General features: G+C 34.7%; 2 protein-coding genes across 4 annotated transcripts; one reads left to right on the forward strand and one right to left on the reverse strand.

The window, feature by feature from the left end:
- Positions 1-6: 6 nt before the first annotated feature.
- On the reverse strand, positions 7-10,369 carry LOC134229928 (uncharacterized). 3 transcript variants are annotated; one of them, XR_009984251.1, is made up of 5 exons: positions 9,672-10,369; positions 9,181-9,267; positions 1,036-1,207; positions 633-840; positions 7-186 (listed from the first exon to the last, which is right to left on the reverse strand). XR_009984251.1 is itself a non-coding variant. In XM_062711711.1 (4 exons), exons 1-2 carry the CDS (start codon positions 7,996-7,998, stop codon positions 1,185-1,187), a joined length of 6,399 nt encoding a protein of 2,132 aa, XP_062567695.1. In that variant the 5' UTR covers positions 7,999-9,143; the 3' UTR covers positions 7-186; positions 633-840; positions 1,036-1,184. The 3 variants fall into 3 exon arrangements, 2 of the variants coding, with proteins under 2 accessions (XP_062567695.1, XP_062567696.1); XM_062711711.1 differs by lacking the exons at positions 9,181-9,267; positions 9,672-10,369 and adding an exon at positions 1,623-9,143; XM_062711712.1 differs by lacking the exons at positions 7-186; positions 9,181-9,267; positions 9,672-10,369 and adding an exon at positions 1,623-9,143 and having other exon boundaries at positions 632-840.
- A 1-nt stretch (position 10,370) lies between these two features.
- Positions 10,371-12,418, forward strand: LOC134229930 (uncharacterized). The gene has a single exon (XM_062711713.1). It carries the CDS (start codon positions 10,480-10,482, stop codon positions 12,253-12,255), a length of 1,776 nt encoding a protein of 591 aa, XP_062567697.1. The 5' UTR covers positions 10,371-10,479; the 3' UTR covers positions 12,256-12,418.
- Positions 12,419-18,407: the final 5,989 nt, after the last annotated feature.

Here is an 18,407-nt window from a genome sequence, read left to right on the forward strand (position 1 = left end):
TATGCAATTAAATGCACTAACAATATATGTTTGTTGACTATTTCACTGATTTGTACAATTTTTTTGCATTATTAGTAGCAATTAAAACAAGAATTAATTCAAAGTCTATTAAGCATTTCAAGATGGCTCCAAAGGTACTACAAAAGTCCATCATGCCCAGACTACTGCCTCTTCCGGTAATTTTTCCTACAAAATGTAAATATATAGTAAGTTAAAAACATCTCATAATACTTTACAATACATCTGACTCTTTATCAAGGAAATGAAGGATTTCAAATTACCCCCCCCCTTTTTTTTTGGATATTTTGAATCTATTTTCACATTTTGTCTGATAATCTGACTATTGTAAGTATATATATACATGTGTTTGTATGAAAACAGATGAAATGTATATAAAGAACACAAGATATGGATTGATATAAAGTTACGATATATGGAGAAATTAAAGAACTTTAAAAAGGAAATAAATCATCAAATACACTTTCAAATAAAATATTTATTTTTGCCAACTTGCCATCATAGGAAGAATAATTCTTAAATAACAGAATTTTTAAATAATTCTTATACACATAATAGATTTTTCTATAGATATCATATCATAATCAGCATGCCATAATCTGATTTAAACATACCTTCAGAATAATGTTTCTAGTTATGTTTTCTTCTGCCATTCTGATCAGAAGGGACATGGTGTGTTATTTCCACAAATTCACCAATCTTAATGATCCTTCTTTCCCTTTCCGTCCATTGGGGCACAATCATACCATTACCATCATCTTGCAGAATAAGATTTCTTGCACATCTGTCTGTCCAACTTTAACAGTTATGACTGTGTCATACCTTAAACATTATGAAAGAAGAAGTGTCCTTGATTTGCATAAATACTTTCAAATACATGTGCTTGTAAATTATTATTTTAGGAAGAACATTTGTTACATATATATAATATCAACCGTATGTGTCATAATTCTTACACTCATACTTATAATAGATTTTTCTTTATAAAATATCATGAATTAGTTAAAGTATACTCACCTTCATATGTTGTGGTGGGTTTTGTTTCCTTCTGTCATTCAGAAGCGGCAGAAGGTGAAGTTTCCACATATTCACCAATCTTAATGGCCTCCCTTTTCCTCCTTGGGGATAAAGGTAAGGCTGTTGTTGATCCCTCTTGTGGGATAAGGTCATCTAGTTTCTTTGCATTCATCTTAAAGTATAAACAGATCATGTGTTTATAAAATTTCAAGCATATTTCAAAAATAAAATTTATTTACATATCTACATATTTACATAGTGCCAGGCTTATTAATCAACATACTGAATTGCTGTCCCCTTAGTGCATTGCAATTGATGAAAAATTTGTAAAACCACATTCAAAAGATTTCATCATGCAAAATGCTTTTGTAATCAAAATGGCAAGTAAACAATGATAGGTTTATGATCAGAGTAGTACGATTCAAGAATTGCGCAGGAAATATCTGAATCTGACATACAACTGGTGTAAACATGATCCAAACATGAGCCATAATCAGTCGTACTACTGTGCATTATCTGGCGTATTTTCAATTTTTGTAACAAAGACGAAAAGACTTTTTGATGAAAGAAATCAATATTTGTGTCACCTAAGATGATAACAGGCTCTGAACCTGCATCAAAATCCTGAAGTATAGTTTGAAGATACTTGGTAAAAGAACCAATTGATGACTGTTTAGGAGGACTGTATAAAAAAAAAATATGAAATACATGACCCCTATGTAGAAAACTTGCAATAACTGTGGCAATTCCATGAATGACACGGTAGTCCAAATCAATGAATGTTAATTTGGAATAAATGACCATGCCACTATATGACCTCTCACAAAAATTGTCTGAACCATCAAATCTAAACATTTGAAATCCTGGGAGATCATAATCATCATCTCTGTCTGATGTCTTTAACCTACTCTCTGAAATTGCAATAATATCAGCAGATTTGATGTTTTCCTCATTTTTCAAATCTATGAAGTGCTTGTGAAGAGACCTTGTATTGTGATAAATAATTTTCACATCAGAATTGATCTGTGACAAATTTGGTAAACACAAGGACAATGAAGCTTGTCTTCGAAGCCTAACCATTTCTTCAACAACTTTTGGAGAGACTGATATCTTGCCTTCATTCAGTTTCAAGATATGTAAATCATTTAAACAGCGCACCCGGCTCATGCCCACATAATGCATATGCTCCTGTTTCCTTTTTCCCAAATCTAACACAACATTTTTCATAGTTGAACCTTGGGCTTTGTGTATTGTCTTTGCACATGAAAGTCGTAATGGGAATTGTCGCCTTGTTACATTACAGGCTTTGTACCTTCCAACTGAAAATTTTCTTGAAACTTCAAATATTGGAGTCCATGTTTTTGGGATAGATGCTGTGTAATAATGAGAGTATTTTGATCTGTGTGCAGCACCAACACTCTCATTTTCAAACATAACCCATATTATACTGCACCTTGTAGAATCTGACACTCTGAAATCAAACTTCTTCACTAAACATGGTGACCCATTAGTTAGACCATCAACTACATCTATATTCAAACAAATCTCAGCTGGTAATTCAAGAACAAGATAGAGATCTTTCAATAGACCCATTGTTTTACTAGGATCATCCGAGACCTGAGTCAAAATTTTCTTTTTTATATCCTCCGAAACATCACCTGTGACATTATCTAGCGCAGAGACATGACACTTTTTCTCAGAAGAAGCATTTCTATAAGCTTCCATATTGTGGATGTTAACTTCTGCATTTGTAGTAAATAAATGGGGTAAGTTATCAAACTCAGACGTTTGCCCATTCTCCATACATATTTGTCTTTTCTGTATTACTTTCATGTCATTTTCTGTGTGGATACCTTCACGCAATCTGTTTAATATGTCAGCAAAATCTCGATCTCCTTTTTGTCGCATTATTTCTGTTAATTCAAACATTCTGAACAAATCCCACCACAGATTTTGTGCAAGAGGACCATAACCTTCAAGTAAATCCTCAAAGATCCAACCATCAAAGACAGGTTTTAACTGATATAGATCACCAATGGCGATGATACTAATTCCACCAAAGGGCTGGTTGTTTGAAAAAATTTCTTGAAGGCGCATATTGATGAAATTGAACATTTTATTTCCAACCATTGATATTTCATCTATAAACAGCACTTTCAGGCTACGGAATTTGACTCTCATATTGTCCAACTGCTGTACATCTAAGGGCGTATATCTCAAATTCTGGTTTGCAGGGATGCAGAATAATGAGTGGATTGTTTGGCCATTGATATTGAATGCAGCTTTACCTGTTGGAGCACACAAAACAGCTTTGATTTCATCTGGTTTATCTGCTAATTGCTTAGAAAAATATCTGACAATACTTTGGTAGAGGCAAGTTGTTAACACACTCTTTCCCACTCCTGCTCCTCCTGATAAAAAACAATACATTGGAAGTTTGTCAGTCTTAATACTGTGCAATATGTGATAAAAGAACTGTTTTTGTTTCACATTTAGTTCTCTAGTAAGTTTCCTGTATTCATCATCGTTCATTGCATGGAATACCAGGTCATTAATTTCAACCTGCTTTCTTGTGATACCCAAATCTAAGCCCAAGTCATAGGAAACTCCAGCTATCTCTGGATTGAAACAACCATGTTCCAAACACATTTGTTGTTCTGAATTGGAATCAATTTCTTCCGTGTGCTGAACTTCTGAAATAACATTTGCACTCTCATTTGATAAATCCATTTCATTGTCTTCTGCAATATCAGCTACACCATTATCAAGGGCATATGCTTTCCTGTTTTTTGAAATTATGCTTTTCTCTTGCTCGAATTTGCTTTCATAACTGGAGTGCGATCCTAGCAAATCTTCCATTTCTTTTCGCCACGGTGTAAACAGCATTAACTGTTCTCTGTAATAATTTTCTGCGTCTTGATTTCTATTAAATCTCACATACCGAATGACTTTTTGGGTTCTCCTCTGCTTTAGTATTGAACCATCTCCCATGATGTACTCTTTTTCTAGTTCCATCACCTCTGAGTTTGAAGTCAGTTTTTCAACATTATCTTCATCCTCATTTGTCTCCTCTATTTCTTGTTCAGGTAAATACTCCATGTTGATGTTCTCTCTTTTTTCTTTTGGAGGCAAGACAATGTCAAACTTTGACACAAAATCTGCCAGACAACAGTTTTGGAGAGCTCTGGGTCTTCTTTGATAGCGTTTTATCCAATTGTCTGACTCAATATTTGTAGATTCTCCTGGCATGTCCTGCAAAACTTCCATTGGTTTCAATAAAAATGTCCTTTTTCCTGGTTCACTAGTATTTATGAAAACAACTGATCTACTACTTGATCTCATTGACATTTGCAGGAGAATATAAGCTGCCTCTTGAGCACTTATTTCAACATGTGTTAGAAACTTATTCCCAATTTGTCTAACTTGTTGTTTCAGGGTAAGGTTTCCTTTCCTAGCTTCCTCACAGGCATCATGCAATAAATTTGACATCCCTCGCTGTGATTTTGAAATGTAAGAGACAATGTATGCAGCACAAGCATATCCATCCAGAATATATTGCACATCTAAATTGGCTTCCCATGCTTTCAACAATGTGTGATTGTAAGCATTTATTCTCATTTCAGACACTTTGCGTTCTAAGAAAACTTTTGGTGTCTTCAAGGATGATCGGATTGCCATTTCATACATTTCTTTTGTCATATTCATTTTTGATAGGAAATCTTCAAAATTCATGAACTCGCACCCAGATTGGTCTAATTTGATTTCATTGAGAACTTCACATATTTTGGCATAGTTTTTCTCGACATCTGGGTTTTTGTCCAATTCATTTTCCTCGAGTGGCTTAAGTATTGTTGTTTTTGGCATAGGAGGCAAGGGAAAATTAAATCTACATATATTTTTCCCTTTTTTCTTGCAAGTACGGGCATGGCGATGGGTTTGATAATTCACCAGATGTGATATCTGCTCATTCTTGGCACATGTGCTATGCTCATCAATGAATGTTGTGATGTCTTCAACAGAGTCAACCTCAAAAATTGGAGCATTTTCAACCCATATCAACATGTGTATGTGTGGTGAACCTCTCTGTTGAAATTCAACACGATAAAAGTAGTCCTTTATTTTTCCCAGTGGATGTGTTATACCTTTCAAGACATGCGATAGAAATATTTGAAATCTATGGTTGAAATACCTTGCACAAGTAACAGGATCTTTTCTGATTAAATCACACTTTTCCTCCCATGATAGGTTTCTTATTTCTTCATCTGTTAAATTTTTGTTAAATAGTGTCTTGTTTAAAATTTTCAGTACACTACTCCATTTTGTTTCTGCTGCTGAGAATGAGCAAAACCATGTTGGAATGCCTAACTGTCTTATCATTGCAAATACATCTCGCTTTGCATTCTCCCAATAAGCAGGTGATCCTCTCAATGTTCGAAGTACTCTGTAACCTTCATTTAATCTTACAAGCTGGTCAAAGGAAGAACTGTCTAATACTTGGCATACTGTAATTTTCTTTCCTTCTGTCTTGCATTTTCGCATGGCAAGGGCAACTTTATCTTGAATTTGCTTGATTTGCAGTCTTTTGAGCTTAAAAAATAAGCTTGGCATAGAGCAAGCTGCTCTCCTATCTTGTGATCTAAGTTCCCACTTACAAATTGTAGCATATGTTACTGGTGTATGTCTGTCTTTGTTGTCAGGTCGCTTCTGTCCGCAATATATAGTTGGAAAAGCAAGATATTCTGCATTGACATCTTCATAAAGTCCAAGTGGAGATTGATTTTCACCAGGTGCAAATGAGAAAACTTTGCTTAAAGACCTAACATCTGCAGGATGCAGCAATGTGTCAGTGTTTCCTGTCAATCTATTTTCAAAATTAACATCTTCAGTCCATCCATCTTCTTCTTCAAAAGAATTTGCATCTTCCAGAGAATTTGAATCTTTAGAACCTGAATTCAGCTCATGAGGATTTTCATCATTAAATCCATACCAGCTTGACTGCTCACAAGAGACATCCCAATTCTCATTAATGGTTATTTCTTCATTTTGAAACATATTGCTGTTTTGTAAGAGCCATTTCAAGGCATCAATACACTTTCTTGGTCGTATAGCTTCATACAATACATGGTGTTTGAAGCTTGTTTTCCTTTTGAGTTTCACTTGAATGGTTTCAGATTCTGAAAGCATTCTTGGTAAAGATTTAACAGTAGTATTTACATCTGATGGGACATTAACCACATTTCCTTTTAAACTGCGCTGTCCTCCTCTTGGTTTTTCCATTACTTGCATGAAAGGAATTCTTGGAGTGATAAGTCTCTCTTCCATCTCTGTAATATTCAATTCCGGTGGCTTTTCGGGAAATCTGAATCCATTTATGGCAGCACAAGTTGGCACTTTTTCATTTTTTATTGATCTATAACATGATGAACAAACCCACTCCATATTGCGTTCACTTATCAAAGTTTGTAAACACTGTTGTGCAAGTGGGAGAGAACGTATTGTGTCTGCTTTTTGAACATTCTCTCTAAACCATGTTTGTGTGCAGCAGGAACAAACATATACTGGTCCAACAGATACCATATCTTTGAATCTCTTTATTACATGGTCACTGTCATCACTCTCTTGCAATGAATCTTTAACTGAAATCACCTCATCAGGTGCATTAGGAATATTTTCAGGAATTGTTAGGTTTTGACTTGTTTCCGTTTCTTCAAATTGTTCTCTTCCAGATAGTACCTCTGGATGCAATATCGTGAAACTACATGTATTACTTCCTATCGTAGAAGTCTTAATGTCAGCACCAGGAACGGAAAACTCTTCAGTATTACATGGATAATGACTTGTTTCCATTTCTTCAAATTGTTCTCTTCCACATAATACCTCTGGGTGCGATATCGTGAAACTACATGTATTACTTCCTATCGTAGAAGTCTTAATGTCAGCACCAGGAACGGAAAACTCTTCAGTTTTACATGGATAATGACTTGTTTCCATTTCTTCAAATTGTTCTCTTCCACATAATACCTCTGGGTGCGATATCGTGAAACTACATGTATTACTTCCTATCGTAGAAGTCTTAATGTCAGCACGAGGAACGGAAAACTCTTCAGTATTACGGGGATAATATTGCTTTTGCTGGGAGCAAGCATTTTTTTCTTCACTACTCATGTATGAATATGTAGGATGTTTGCGTTTTCTTGCCTTATTTGTAATAACAGGTGTTTTCTCAATCAAAAATGAATCAGTCATACCACAAGTGGTCAATGACATTTTTGAGAATGAAATAAAATTTGGTCTGTGTGGTCTTTTTCGGCATTGCACTACAGAGTAGGAAGCAGCTTCAAACTGCACCGTTTGTAATGTATGTGAGGAGATTGACATACACAACTGCCGCAAGAAGTCGCATAAGACAACAAATGAACTAAATGTAGACATAACGCAATTTCCTTCTGGATCACATAAACCATTGTTACCCCTACAGTGTGAGTCATATACATAGTACCTATTGTTCATTCTGTCATAATAAATAGCTATTGCTGATGAATTGAAAATAAGAATGCATCCACACTGATTGGCAAATATCAAATTCAAACAATTTTCAAGACTAATCCCAATATCTGTTACAATATCAGAAGACATACAGCCAGCATACGATTTTTTGTGAACAACTGAGAAATACCTCTCTTCAAAATGGATATATCTTGGTAAGTCTGAGAATAGCAATAAGTCATTTGACTTTTGAATGGAATTATACAGAAAATCCCCAGCCATTAATAACTTGTGAAGATATACTTTATTCCATGATGAAACATCTCCAATACTTGCTAAGATCAGAAACATGAAGCAGTTGCACATGCACTGCTTACCTCTAGAATTTTCAGAGAAAATTGGGGAAGCTTGATTATAGTCTGCCTTAAGTACTGATTGTGGGATAATAGCTGGCAAGCGATCTCCTGAGGATGCCATGATTTCTGTTCGAAAGCAGACTTATCTTTGAATTAAGTTTGCTACTACTAAATTTTTACAATTTACTTTATTTGAATTTTTTAGGTGATATAAAATCCCTTATTTTCTTTAACTGTTCTATTTCATAGTAATTGTTCAAGGTCTAACTTATGGTAATATTCATACCGTGACCGTGGTAAAAGTCCTCATATATTTAATTAAATAAAATCTGAAGTCAGTATTCAAAGTTCTCATAAATTGTGTTCATACTACTAATAAGTTGTGTTCAAAATTCTAATAACAAGCTGTCATAATCAGTTCAACTCTCTTAGTTCTCATATATTTTGTTCAAAGTTCTAAGACATTGTGCTCAAAATTCTCAAAAATGTTCTCAAAAGTCTCCAAGTTCTCATAAATTGTGCTCAAAATTCTCATAAATGTTCTCAAAAGTCTCCAAGTTCTCATAAATTGTGTTCAAAGTTCTCATAAATTGTGCTCAAAATTCTCAAAAATGTTCTCAAAAGTTCTCATAAATCATGTACAAAGTTCTCATCAATCGTGCCCAAAGTTCTCGTAAATTGTGCTCAAAGTTCTCAAAAACTGTAAGAATCAATCCAAGTCTCCAAGTTCTCATAAAATGTGCTCCAAGTTAATATGAAGTATAAATTCAGTTCAAATCTCCAAGTTTTGTAATAAATTGTGCTCAAAAATTTTTATACAATGTGCTCCAAGTTCTAAATCTAGTTCAAGTCTCCAAATTTTGTAATAAATAATTCATATGTAGTGCTGAAAATTTTCATGAAATAATGTGCTCCAAATCCTTATTAAATTGTAAGATTTTGTTCAAGTTAAAGGCGCTGTACAAAATTCTCATATATAATACGATGAAATCTGAAACATTATTCAACGTTCTGATATAACTCTGTAAAATTCAAATGTACTCTTCGAAAATCTCTAAAATCATTGTGTTCAAAGTTTTAATAAATTTTAAGAATAAGTTCAAGTTAAAATATTGATAGTGCTATAATTCCAAATTTTCCTGTAATGTTGTACACATAAACAAAGTAAAACTCGTTAATTTCTTCTACACAGCAAATTTATTTATATACCTAAGCCTTTGGTTTTATTTCAAGTTACTTCTATTAATTTTATGAAAGCAATGCAGATATAGTTTAGGAGTTACTTAAATTTAGAGTGTGTTACCTTGTAAATGTCGAAGGAAAGGAATAGCTCTTTGTTGTACTTCACGTGGGTTTGTTGACAGATTTTCACGATTCGGTTGAACAAATACTGTAATAGATTTCAACAGATAATTGTTATTTATTAATCATGTGAACACAATTTCAACAAGACGCTAGCCATGAGATTAAAAGGAAAATGAAATAACCTAAACAATATTGGTCATTTTAAACAGCTCGTGCTTTAAACTATTCGATTCCATGTCGATATTATTTCGGAATCACAATGATCAACGATTGCTTAAAAGATTAGTCTATAATATATGCAAATATATTATATATGTATATATTCAAACAATAATTCCTCAAATAATTAGTCCTTCTGGCCAGACAAGAAATAATAAGTGCGATCAAGACAATGTTACGTATCAAGTTACGATGAGCATGCCTGCTGAGTGGGAAACATATTTCAAGGTTAAACGATAACAGATAAACTAATCTAACAACGTTTGTTACCTTGTGTATGTCGAAGAAAAGGCTTATCACTTCCAATTAGCTCTTTTGTTTCATTCCACGTGGGTTTGTTGACAAATTTTCACGCTTCGATTTTCAAGGGCTGTTTTCATCAATGGACGCAATCTTATCATGTTAGATTACTACGCAAAAGTGGTAAAAAGGTTCGTATTTAAATTAAAGACTAATAACTAATAAATAATTACCACTTTTTTTCTTAATTTAAAAGATTAAAAGTAAAAGGTAGTTCCACTAGACATTTATTCGTAAATTAGTTCTTACAAAATAAACATCAGCATGAACTATTTTGTCCCTCGTAATATTTCTCTAGATTGCATCAGGACCCCGTGATATTGAACCCCAGTTGTTTACTTTGTTTACCAACTGAGTTGTCGTTCGTTCTTCTCTCCATGCGTGAAACGTAAACAGTGGTATCCGATCTAGACTGTTATCCATCAATCATAGTAAATAATGTTGTAGTTCAGACAAGTCTTAGCATACACTTCAATTTTGATTAAACAAGATAACAATGGTAGATATTGGGGTTGTAAACTAAAGAGAAATAGTGCCGGTTATGTGCCCTTAGTTCGAGATTCATCCGTTTGGAGTACCATGAATCGGGGCAAAATATTGACATGACGTAGAGAGGTCAGAAAGGTCATCAAATCAAGGCAATTGTAATAGGCGCTTCCGCCTAAAAATGGCGACGCATTTGTCTCATGACACCGATGATTGTTCAGCTGTATGTGCTATATGTTTTGAGTTTTATCGTGACCCTGTCAGTCTTCCAGGGTGTTCCCATACGTTTTGTATGTCTTGTCTTTTATCTTATGCTGGATCGACGAAGAAAGTCGGCGAAAATGACACAAACATTTTAAATTGCCCAGTCTGCAGAAAATGTTTTCACACAGACAGCATTGACTCTTGGATCAAAACTTTACGAAGCAGCGACATGCATTGTGATTCCTGTGAAAGACAATGTACTTCGTGCACAGCAGTGTGGTTTTGCCAAGACTGTTCTGATAACCTTTGTGATCAGTGCTTTAAATTTCATAAATCTAATAGATCGTCAATGGGACATGTTACCCGTAAACTCGAAGACAACAGGGAAAGTGTATATGTTGCGAATTTATTCTGTAATAAACACATTGACAGGAGGTTGGATGTATATTGCTTTGATCATGATATCCCTTGTTGCTCGATGTGTGCTACATTCAATCACCGAAAATGTGAGCATATTTCACCTTTGAATGAATGCTCAAAGGCAGTAGAAAAAACAGATGAGAAATCAAGTTTCAAAACGATGACTGAAATTACACAAAACAAACTGAAAAAGGCTTTGAAGACATTTGAAGAATGTAAAACAACCTGTAAAGAAAAAGCCGAAAAGCTTCAAGCTCAGGTGAACTTTTTGACTGAAAACATCATTCGGCGACTGCAAGAAGACAAATCAGGGATAATCATCGACCTTTCCGCAATTGAAAAGGAATATCTTATCAATATCGAGTTAAAGTCTGCACCACTAGAAAAAGCATGCGAGATTTTGACAAAGAGCGAACAATTATTAAACCCCGCAAACAAAATCGATGATATTACAATGTTTCTTGAAATAAAACGCATGCAACGGGAGCTTAATCCTATTCAGAAAATCCTTCAAAATTTGGAAATCTTAACCGATGCGTTTGAACCTAAAATGGCAATAAATAGATATTTTGATGAGTATTTGTCTGGTTGTTTCAATGTGGCAGAAGTTTATGACAATGTTGAAAGATGTAAAACTTATTCAAGTAAAATGTCTTTGTTTGGTATTGCACTAGCAGCAACAATAAGAGGATATAAGACCAATTGTAGATTTACTGATGCAGAGTTTGTTGCTAAAGAAAGCATTATTGCAGTCTGTGGAACAACAAATGCTGCATACCTTTATACATTGGATGGATCCCTCATTAAGCAACACAAGCTATCTGGTAGTCCATGGGCCATAGCAAAAATTGCAGCAAACCAGTTTGCAATATCCATTAAGTCCCCTCCAGCTGTAGAAATATTATATATAAAAGAAACGTTTGTCCGGACTGACAATGTCATCAAACTACCTTGGATACCGTTTGGAATAACTACGAAGGGTCCAAATGTACTCATCGTTACCTCTGGAAAGAGAATCGTTTACATTGCCAGAGATGGGACTGTTATAACATCACATCATACCGGAGCGGAACGTCCATATGGCCTTTGTGTCAATCCTGAAGGACAGATAATTATGACTGATTACGACGGTGCTCAAGATGTTACATTCTTTAAAAGTATAGAACTTGAAGAAGTAAAGAATTTCAAGCATCCAATGTTGAAGAGTCCATCTGGTGTAGCTTGTGATATTTTCGGCAATGTGTATGTGTCTGGATTCAATTCTCACAACGTTTTCCAGCTTAATAAAAATGGAAGCATTGTCAGGGTTCTATTGGAAAATAAAGAAAAATTGAAGATGAAGAATCCGATTGGTTTACGAGTCGAGTTTGTCAAGAGCTCTTTAAAAATGCTTCTTACATCCCTTGATAGTGTCTTAATTTTCAATTTTCATGAAGGAAATTGATTTTGTAAAAAAAAGTGCATGCATTAATTATTTGTATTTGTGTTACGGTTTATTTATTGATAAAGAACTTGAAATCATTGATTGTTTCGTTCTTTACCAATGCTCTTTGGTTATATCCATCAGATGTGGGTGCTTATAACTTTTTAGTTACAATCACATTTAATCAACACTGATATTTATTTTTTTTTTGTTATTTCTTAATTTTATACATTACAATTTTAGTTTCTACTGGGTCATATCTATGAAACACCGCGTAAAGACCATCGTTGTCTATACTGAATGTAATCATGAATATAGATTAAAACGTAATTATACCACATTTTCTTCTTTTTTATAATAGCAGCTTAAGTATTTTATTAATTAATGCCCCTTACAATTGTGTATGGCGATATTTGATTTCATTATTTAGATATTCAAAGTTTTTAAAAATCCAATACAATTTCAAGATAAGTTTCAAAGTTGAAGAGAGAATTGAGACGATTAAGAGTTTATACAACATTCGTTAAAATCAATGTCGAAGAAATCAATTCCAACTTTATTCCACTACAATGCAATTTCCCAAACGTCAAAAAAGTTTGTTGGTAAATTGATGACAGCTCATCCATTAACTTTTATTTTCCTATTTACAGCTGGTAATATTTAGCACACGGGATATTCAGTTGGCTAAAAGCTCCTTGCGCCCCCGACAGTCGATCGCTTACTAGTATCTTCACTTTTAAATTCTCTTATTGAAAAATTTCAGAGTTAGGAAAAAATATTCCAGATAATTTTACAATAAACAAAAAAAACAATGCATAATAAACAGTGTTACCTATGCAAACGATTTTCTAAAACGTACAAACTGTTTTAAGAATCATACGTATGAAAAAAGATTTCTTTTAAAAAAAAAAAAAGATCTTCAAACGACTGTTCTTCGTGCAAACGTTCCTTTGTCTTTTTCGTGGAATTGATAATGGATAAGAAATCATTCACAGTTTAAACTTTATTTCATTTAAATTAGACATCACATATAAACAGTAGATAATACATACAGTATTCGTAAACAAGTTGTAACAACTTATATTTATCCGTTTCCTTAAATTATCTTTCAACTATAAATATTTACATTCAGTGTAATTTTCCTTATGAAATCCATTAGAAATCCACGACGTTCAAATTTCTATAACACACACGAAACCTTGTCACCGCGCGTTAGAATACACAGTAGGAACTATCATACCGCTCTAACGCGCGGTTTCCAATTTGTCGGCACGGCCAGGTGTATTATAGGACCGAAGACATCCCAAAATATGAATTCAATGCTTAAATATTTACATTCCGTGTATTTTTTCCTTATGAAATTCATTAGAAATCCACGACATTCAAATTTCTATATCACACGCAAAACCTTGTCACCGCGCGTTAGAATACACAGTAGGAACTATATGCATTTTTTATAATCTAGGAACATCAAAATGTACAATGTGTTGACTCAATTTAATGAAAAACTATCATCCTGTTAGCCCGCTATAATCGTTTTGTTAAATGTTTAGATCGATATTTTTTCACAAAAAGAGCTCCCGTATATTTTCCTGGTGTAAAAATAAGCCGTCGATTGTAAAAGTAAGCGCTTCTCGCAAAAGTCCAATAATGACACGAATACGTTTTCGTATCGGTTGTCAGTCTGCTTTCAATTTAAAATACATGTATTTTAGGAAAAGCTGCAATGGCCACGGCATCACCAACAGGTTCTAGTCCCTCCGGTTATTCAGCAGTTTGTCCAGTATGTTTTCAGAAGTTCAACAAGCCAAGGATGTTGCCTTGTTTTCACACTTTTTGCCATAATTGCCGGGACGGACTCATCAAATCGTCCTGCAGTAGTGCGACCTCCCTAGGATTTACATGTCCTCTGTGTCGAGAGTTCATAGCAGCTCCAGGATTAGTGGGCCATTGGCCTTCCGATAAATGGGCGTCGCTTTTCCCGTTAAACCAATTTATTGAATATTTGATTGAAAAGGGCTCAGGGGTGTCTTCCACTAATTGTGATGCATGTGCTGAAGACGGAGAAGACGTGAAAGGAATTAACTGGTGTAAAGACTGCCGGCGTTCTTTCTGTGAAAACTGTACAAAAATACACAAAAGGTTTCTCGCTTTATATAACCATAAAACAGTGGCTCTCTGTGAGATATCAAGTGCCACTAAACCGATAGAATTTGTTTCCAGGTTTTGTAGAAAACATGAACAGAATAAGCTGGAACTTTATTGCAGGGATCACCAAGTACCGTCTTGTGCCTTATGCGTTCCGAAGTTACATAGAACTTGTGACCACATAAGTTCAATGCACGAAGAAGCTATTTAACCTGACAAAACTAATATTCTTGCCAAAGGACTTGTCAAAGAAATGCAGGCCTTTTGTAATTTCGTTGAAAAACTTGTCGAGGAGAAATTAAACATTACTGGAATTGATGAAAAAACTGATATGTATATTGATATGGTCAAGAGTGCTTGCGAGAGGTTAGTGAAACAGTTTAAAAATTTAGAGGAAAAGCAGTTGAATGAAATAACCCAATTCTCAAAAGAGAGCAAGGCTAAGCTAGAGGCTTCCATCCAGGATCACGAAAATCGGAAGACATACGTTCAACACTGTCTGAAGCTCATGACTGAAACTTTAGAGAATGGAGATAATTCTGATGTCCTACTCCAGTATTCTGTAATGAGAGAGAAACTTGGAGAAATAAGAAAACTTGAGCTTCAAACTGTGAAAAAAGATTTAACGGCGACACCCATTGATGAAACTGTCAATTTAAAAGGGTTTTTAAACCTAAAAATGGCTAAAAAAAAGCATCAACATTCCAGAAACTATAGATGTGGCTCGATGTTAACTACACGTTAATAATCACTTCACAGTGTCGGATTCAGATATCAGAGGAGTTGCTTTTTTATCCGATGGCCGCTTACTCCTCATTGATTATAACCACAGTCGCTGCTTAGTATACACGGAAAAGGGTTTAATGGAACTAGAAGCCAAGTTTTCAGGTGAAGTGTGGGACGCGTATGTAGATTCTGATCTTCTTTATATCACATTTCCTGGTACCAAGGAGGTCAAAATGGTAAAACTGGAAGATTTATCTGTAATAAAGTCTTTCCGGGTGAACTGCTCGTGCAGAGGAATAACAAAAGTCGAGGATAAAGTAGTATTGGCGGGAAAAACAATAATCGAGACCTGTAATGGCGATTTTGTACATCTTGATCAAGCTGAAGTAGATGAGGATACTGATGATGTCGCTGCAGATTCAGGCGGAAACATACTTTATTCAAATTATCACACAAATGCAGTTTACAAGAAAAGAAACATGACAAGTACCATTTCTTATATATTTATGAACACTCTTTATTACGTGCACCCTTTGGTTTGGCTGTCGATCACATGGGAATCGCCTACGCGTGTGGATTTGAGAGCAACAACATTCATGTTGTATCCTCAGATGGAAAAACCTTGAAGATTTTAGATAAATTCACTAATCCTAAATGTGTAAAAATTCAAAATAACAGTGTCAAGTTTTTTGTTGTTGGAGAAGAGTCAAAAGTGAAGATTTGTGAATTGAGAGAAGGTTAAGAAAATCTTACTTTAAAATAATATTTTGAATTCTCTTGCATCATTTGTATAATAATGTGAAATATGCAATTCGAATAGTCTGCAACTATCTTGGATAAACCATTAATTAATAATGGTTAATAATGAAAATCTTTCAACTTACCTCACTTATGCCACTAAGGTGATCTTTTGCTCTCTGTTTTTGTCTATCATTTTTGTCAGCCTTAAACAGCGTCAACAAATTCTGGCATAAACCACCTATTCGAAAACGGAAGAACAATTTTTAATTCCAAGGTCCCATCCCGAGAGGCCCAATGGGTGCTTAATCCATCACAAGTAGTGCATTTGAAATCTTTGTACTATTTTTCATTGAATATTCAAATTGTAGACATACCAGTAATAATAATAAGTATTGAACACTCCAACTCTACCAAAATTGTAAAAGAATGGGTGGACTTAATTAGCCAGAAAAAAATGCCGTAAATTTAAGTTCCATAAAATGTTAATTTTTTTCAATCATATAAACCCCCGATATCTTAACTGTGTATTTATGGTACGGATGTGAATTTAAAATGCTCTTTTCGAGGTAAACTAAATAAATATCGAAGGCATGGTGCCTAAAGATTTCTTGAATATCAATAGATAATCAGGGTCACGCATTTTTTATCGTCTGAATACATAGTCAGCGCATGTTTGTCGGCTGTTCTTACGAAAACTGTAGTTGTATATTGAACAAAATAATGTCATATTAAAAGGAGAAGAGCCGACAAACGTGCGCTCACACTTAGTTTAACAAAAAATGTTCAAAACAAACTTCTCGTTTCCATTGTTACGACTTCGATTGACCTGTTAAATATTACAATTCATCACGTGATGTCCACCTGCAAGTGTACTCGTGGAAACAGTTACATTGTATTCTTTAATCTGACCTCGATCTAAATCACTATGTTTGGTTGTCGTTTTCAGAATATAGCACATTAAATTTTGTTTTAATTTTGCGTGTCCTCACATTTAGAAAAAATCATAATGACTTCGCTTTAATATGCCAAACACGTATTCGAATTTCTAGAGAGAGAGAGATGGAGAGAGAGAAATGTCAACAATGACACCGATCGATAGCTCCGCCTCCTATCAATATTGATAGCGTGGCCTAAAAACCACTTCGGGTACATGTCAAATTCCGGAAGACGACACTAATGTATCGTTGCTTCAATTTTATTTCATGGCAACAAGGTATTGCTTTTGTACATATGTTCTAACTAAAATGACCATGTACATGTTTACGTTGCTCTAGCTATTGCTTGTAATATATTTTGGATTCACTTTATTTTCAACTTGTTAGAGTAGTCGCAAAAAGATCCAAAATAGGACGTTAAGTCCACCCATTCTTTAAGACCCCTGAGTCAGGGTTCTGGCTCCAAGTCATAACACTTAGACGAGCTCGAGCTCACTTTTGATTTCAGTCTCACTTTTAAAATAGAATGGTAGAATATATAGTGAAAAAGTGAGGCTAAGATCAAAAGTGATCTCTTTTACGTTTGTTACGGAGACGTTTGGTAAGACTATGCTCCACTGATTGATTTTTTTTTTTTGTTTCAAGTTCAATAGTTCAAGAATTTTTTCCCTCACATGGGCGTGGCGCAGTTGTTAAAGCGTTTCTAGAGTTGCGTAGTATGGAGTTGATCCTGAGATATACGTGAAGATCGGTCCTCCGGATGAGACCACATGAACTAAGGGCCCCTATTGCAGTATAGCTGTAAATACAGTCCTCCATCGGCATTTGTTGTGGCGTCTTCATACGAGCGAAAAAGTCTCGAGAGGAACATAATCAATAGAGCTCCATCCTAAAAAAAAACTGTATAAGGGCCTTGTCTTGTCTCCTGAATTGTACAATTCTCTGTTATCCTTGGACTTTCAGTAAGGCGTGGATTTCTCGACGTTTAATAATTAGCATCTTTAATTTACAGAACCTTTTATTCGCTGTTGAAGGATACATGGGATAGAAATTCGGGCAAAGGTTAACGAGTGTAGCAAGGATCCAATGATAACATTTTGTACGGCAAAGAGGCGGGCCTTAAGTCGTCTCGTCGTTGTCAAAAACAATATAAAGTTTCTGATGACAATTTATGTCGCCATTGAGAGACTCTAATTACGCTAGCGTCGAGAATACCAGGTCTTACTGAAAGTCCAAGGATGACAGAGAATTGTACTAGCGCATCCTCTTTATACAGTCCACACTTCGCTGACTGTTGCCAAAAGGTCTCTTTTTCCTGCGAACACGACAGACACGTATCCTTTCGATCTATAAACCTGTAAACACTGTAAGTACAATCTGATATGGAACAATTGTTATCTGTTTAGGAACATATACTTTTTTATATAAATTTTACCCTTTAATATTATTTTTAAAATTACATATTTAAAGAAGAGATTCTTTTAATCTAACCATACATACCAATGTTTATTAACCATGATATGGAATTAGAAGTGATTTATGGTGTTTTGCAATGATAAGAAATTAAAATCTTTATTCACTATGCAATGTAAAATTATCGAAGTAAATAGAAGAAACTAAAGT

This window comes from Saccostrea cucullata, unplaced genomic scaffold (assembly GCF_032062105.1).
Source record: "Saccostrea cucullata isolate Sc308-1 unplaced genomic scaffold, CSIRO_AGI_Scuc_v1 ctg8475, whole genome shotgun sequence".
Taxonomy (NCBI): Eukaryota; Metazoa; Mollusca; class Bivalvia; order Ostreida; family Ostreidae; genus Saccostrea; species Saccostrea cuccullata.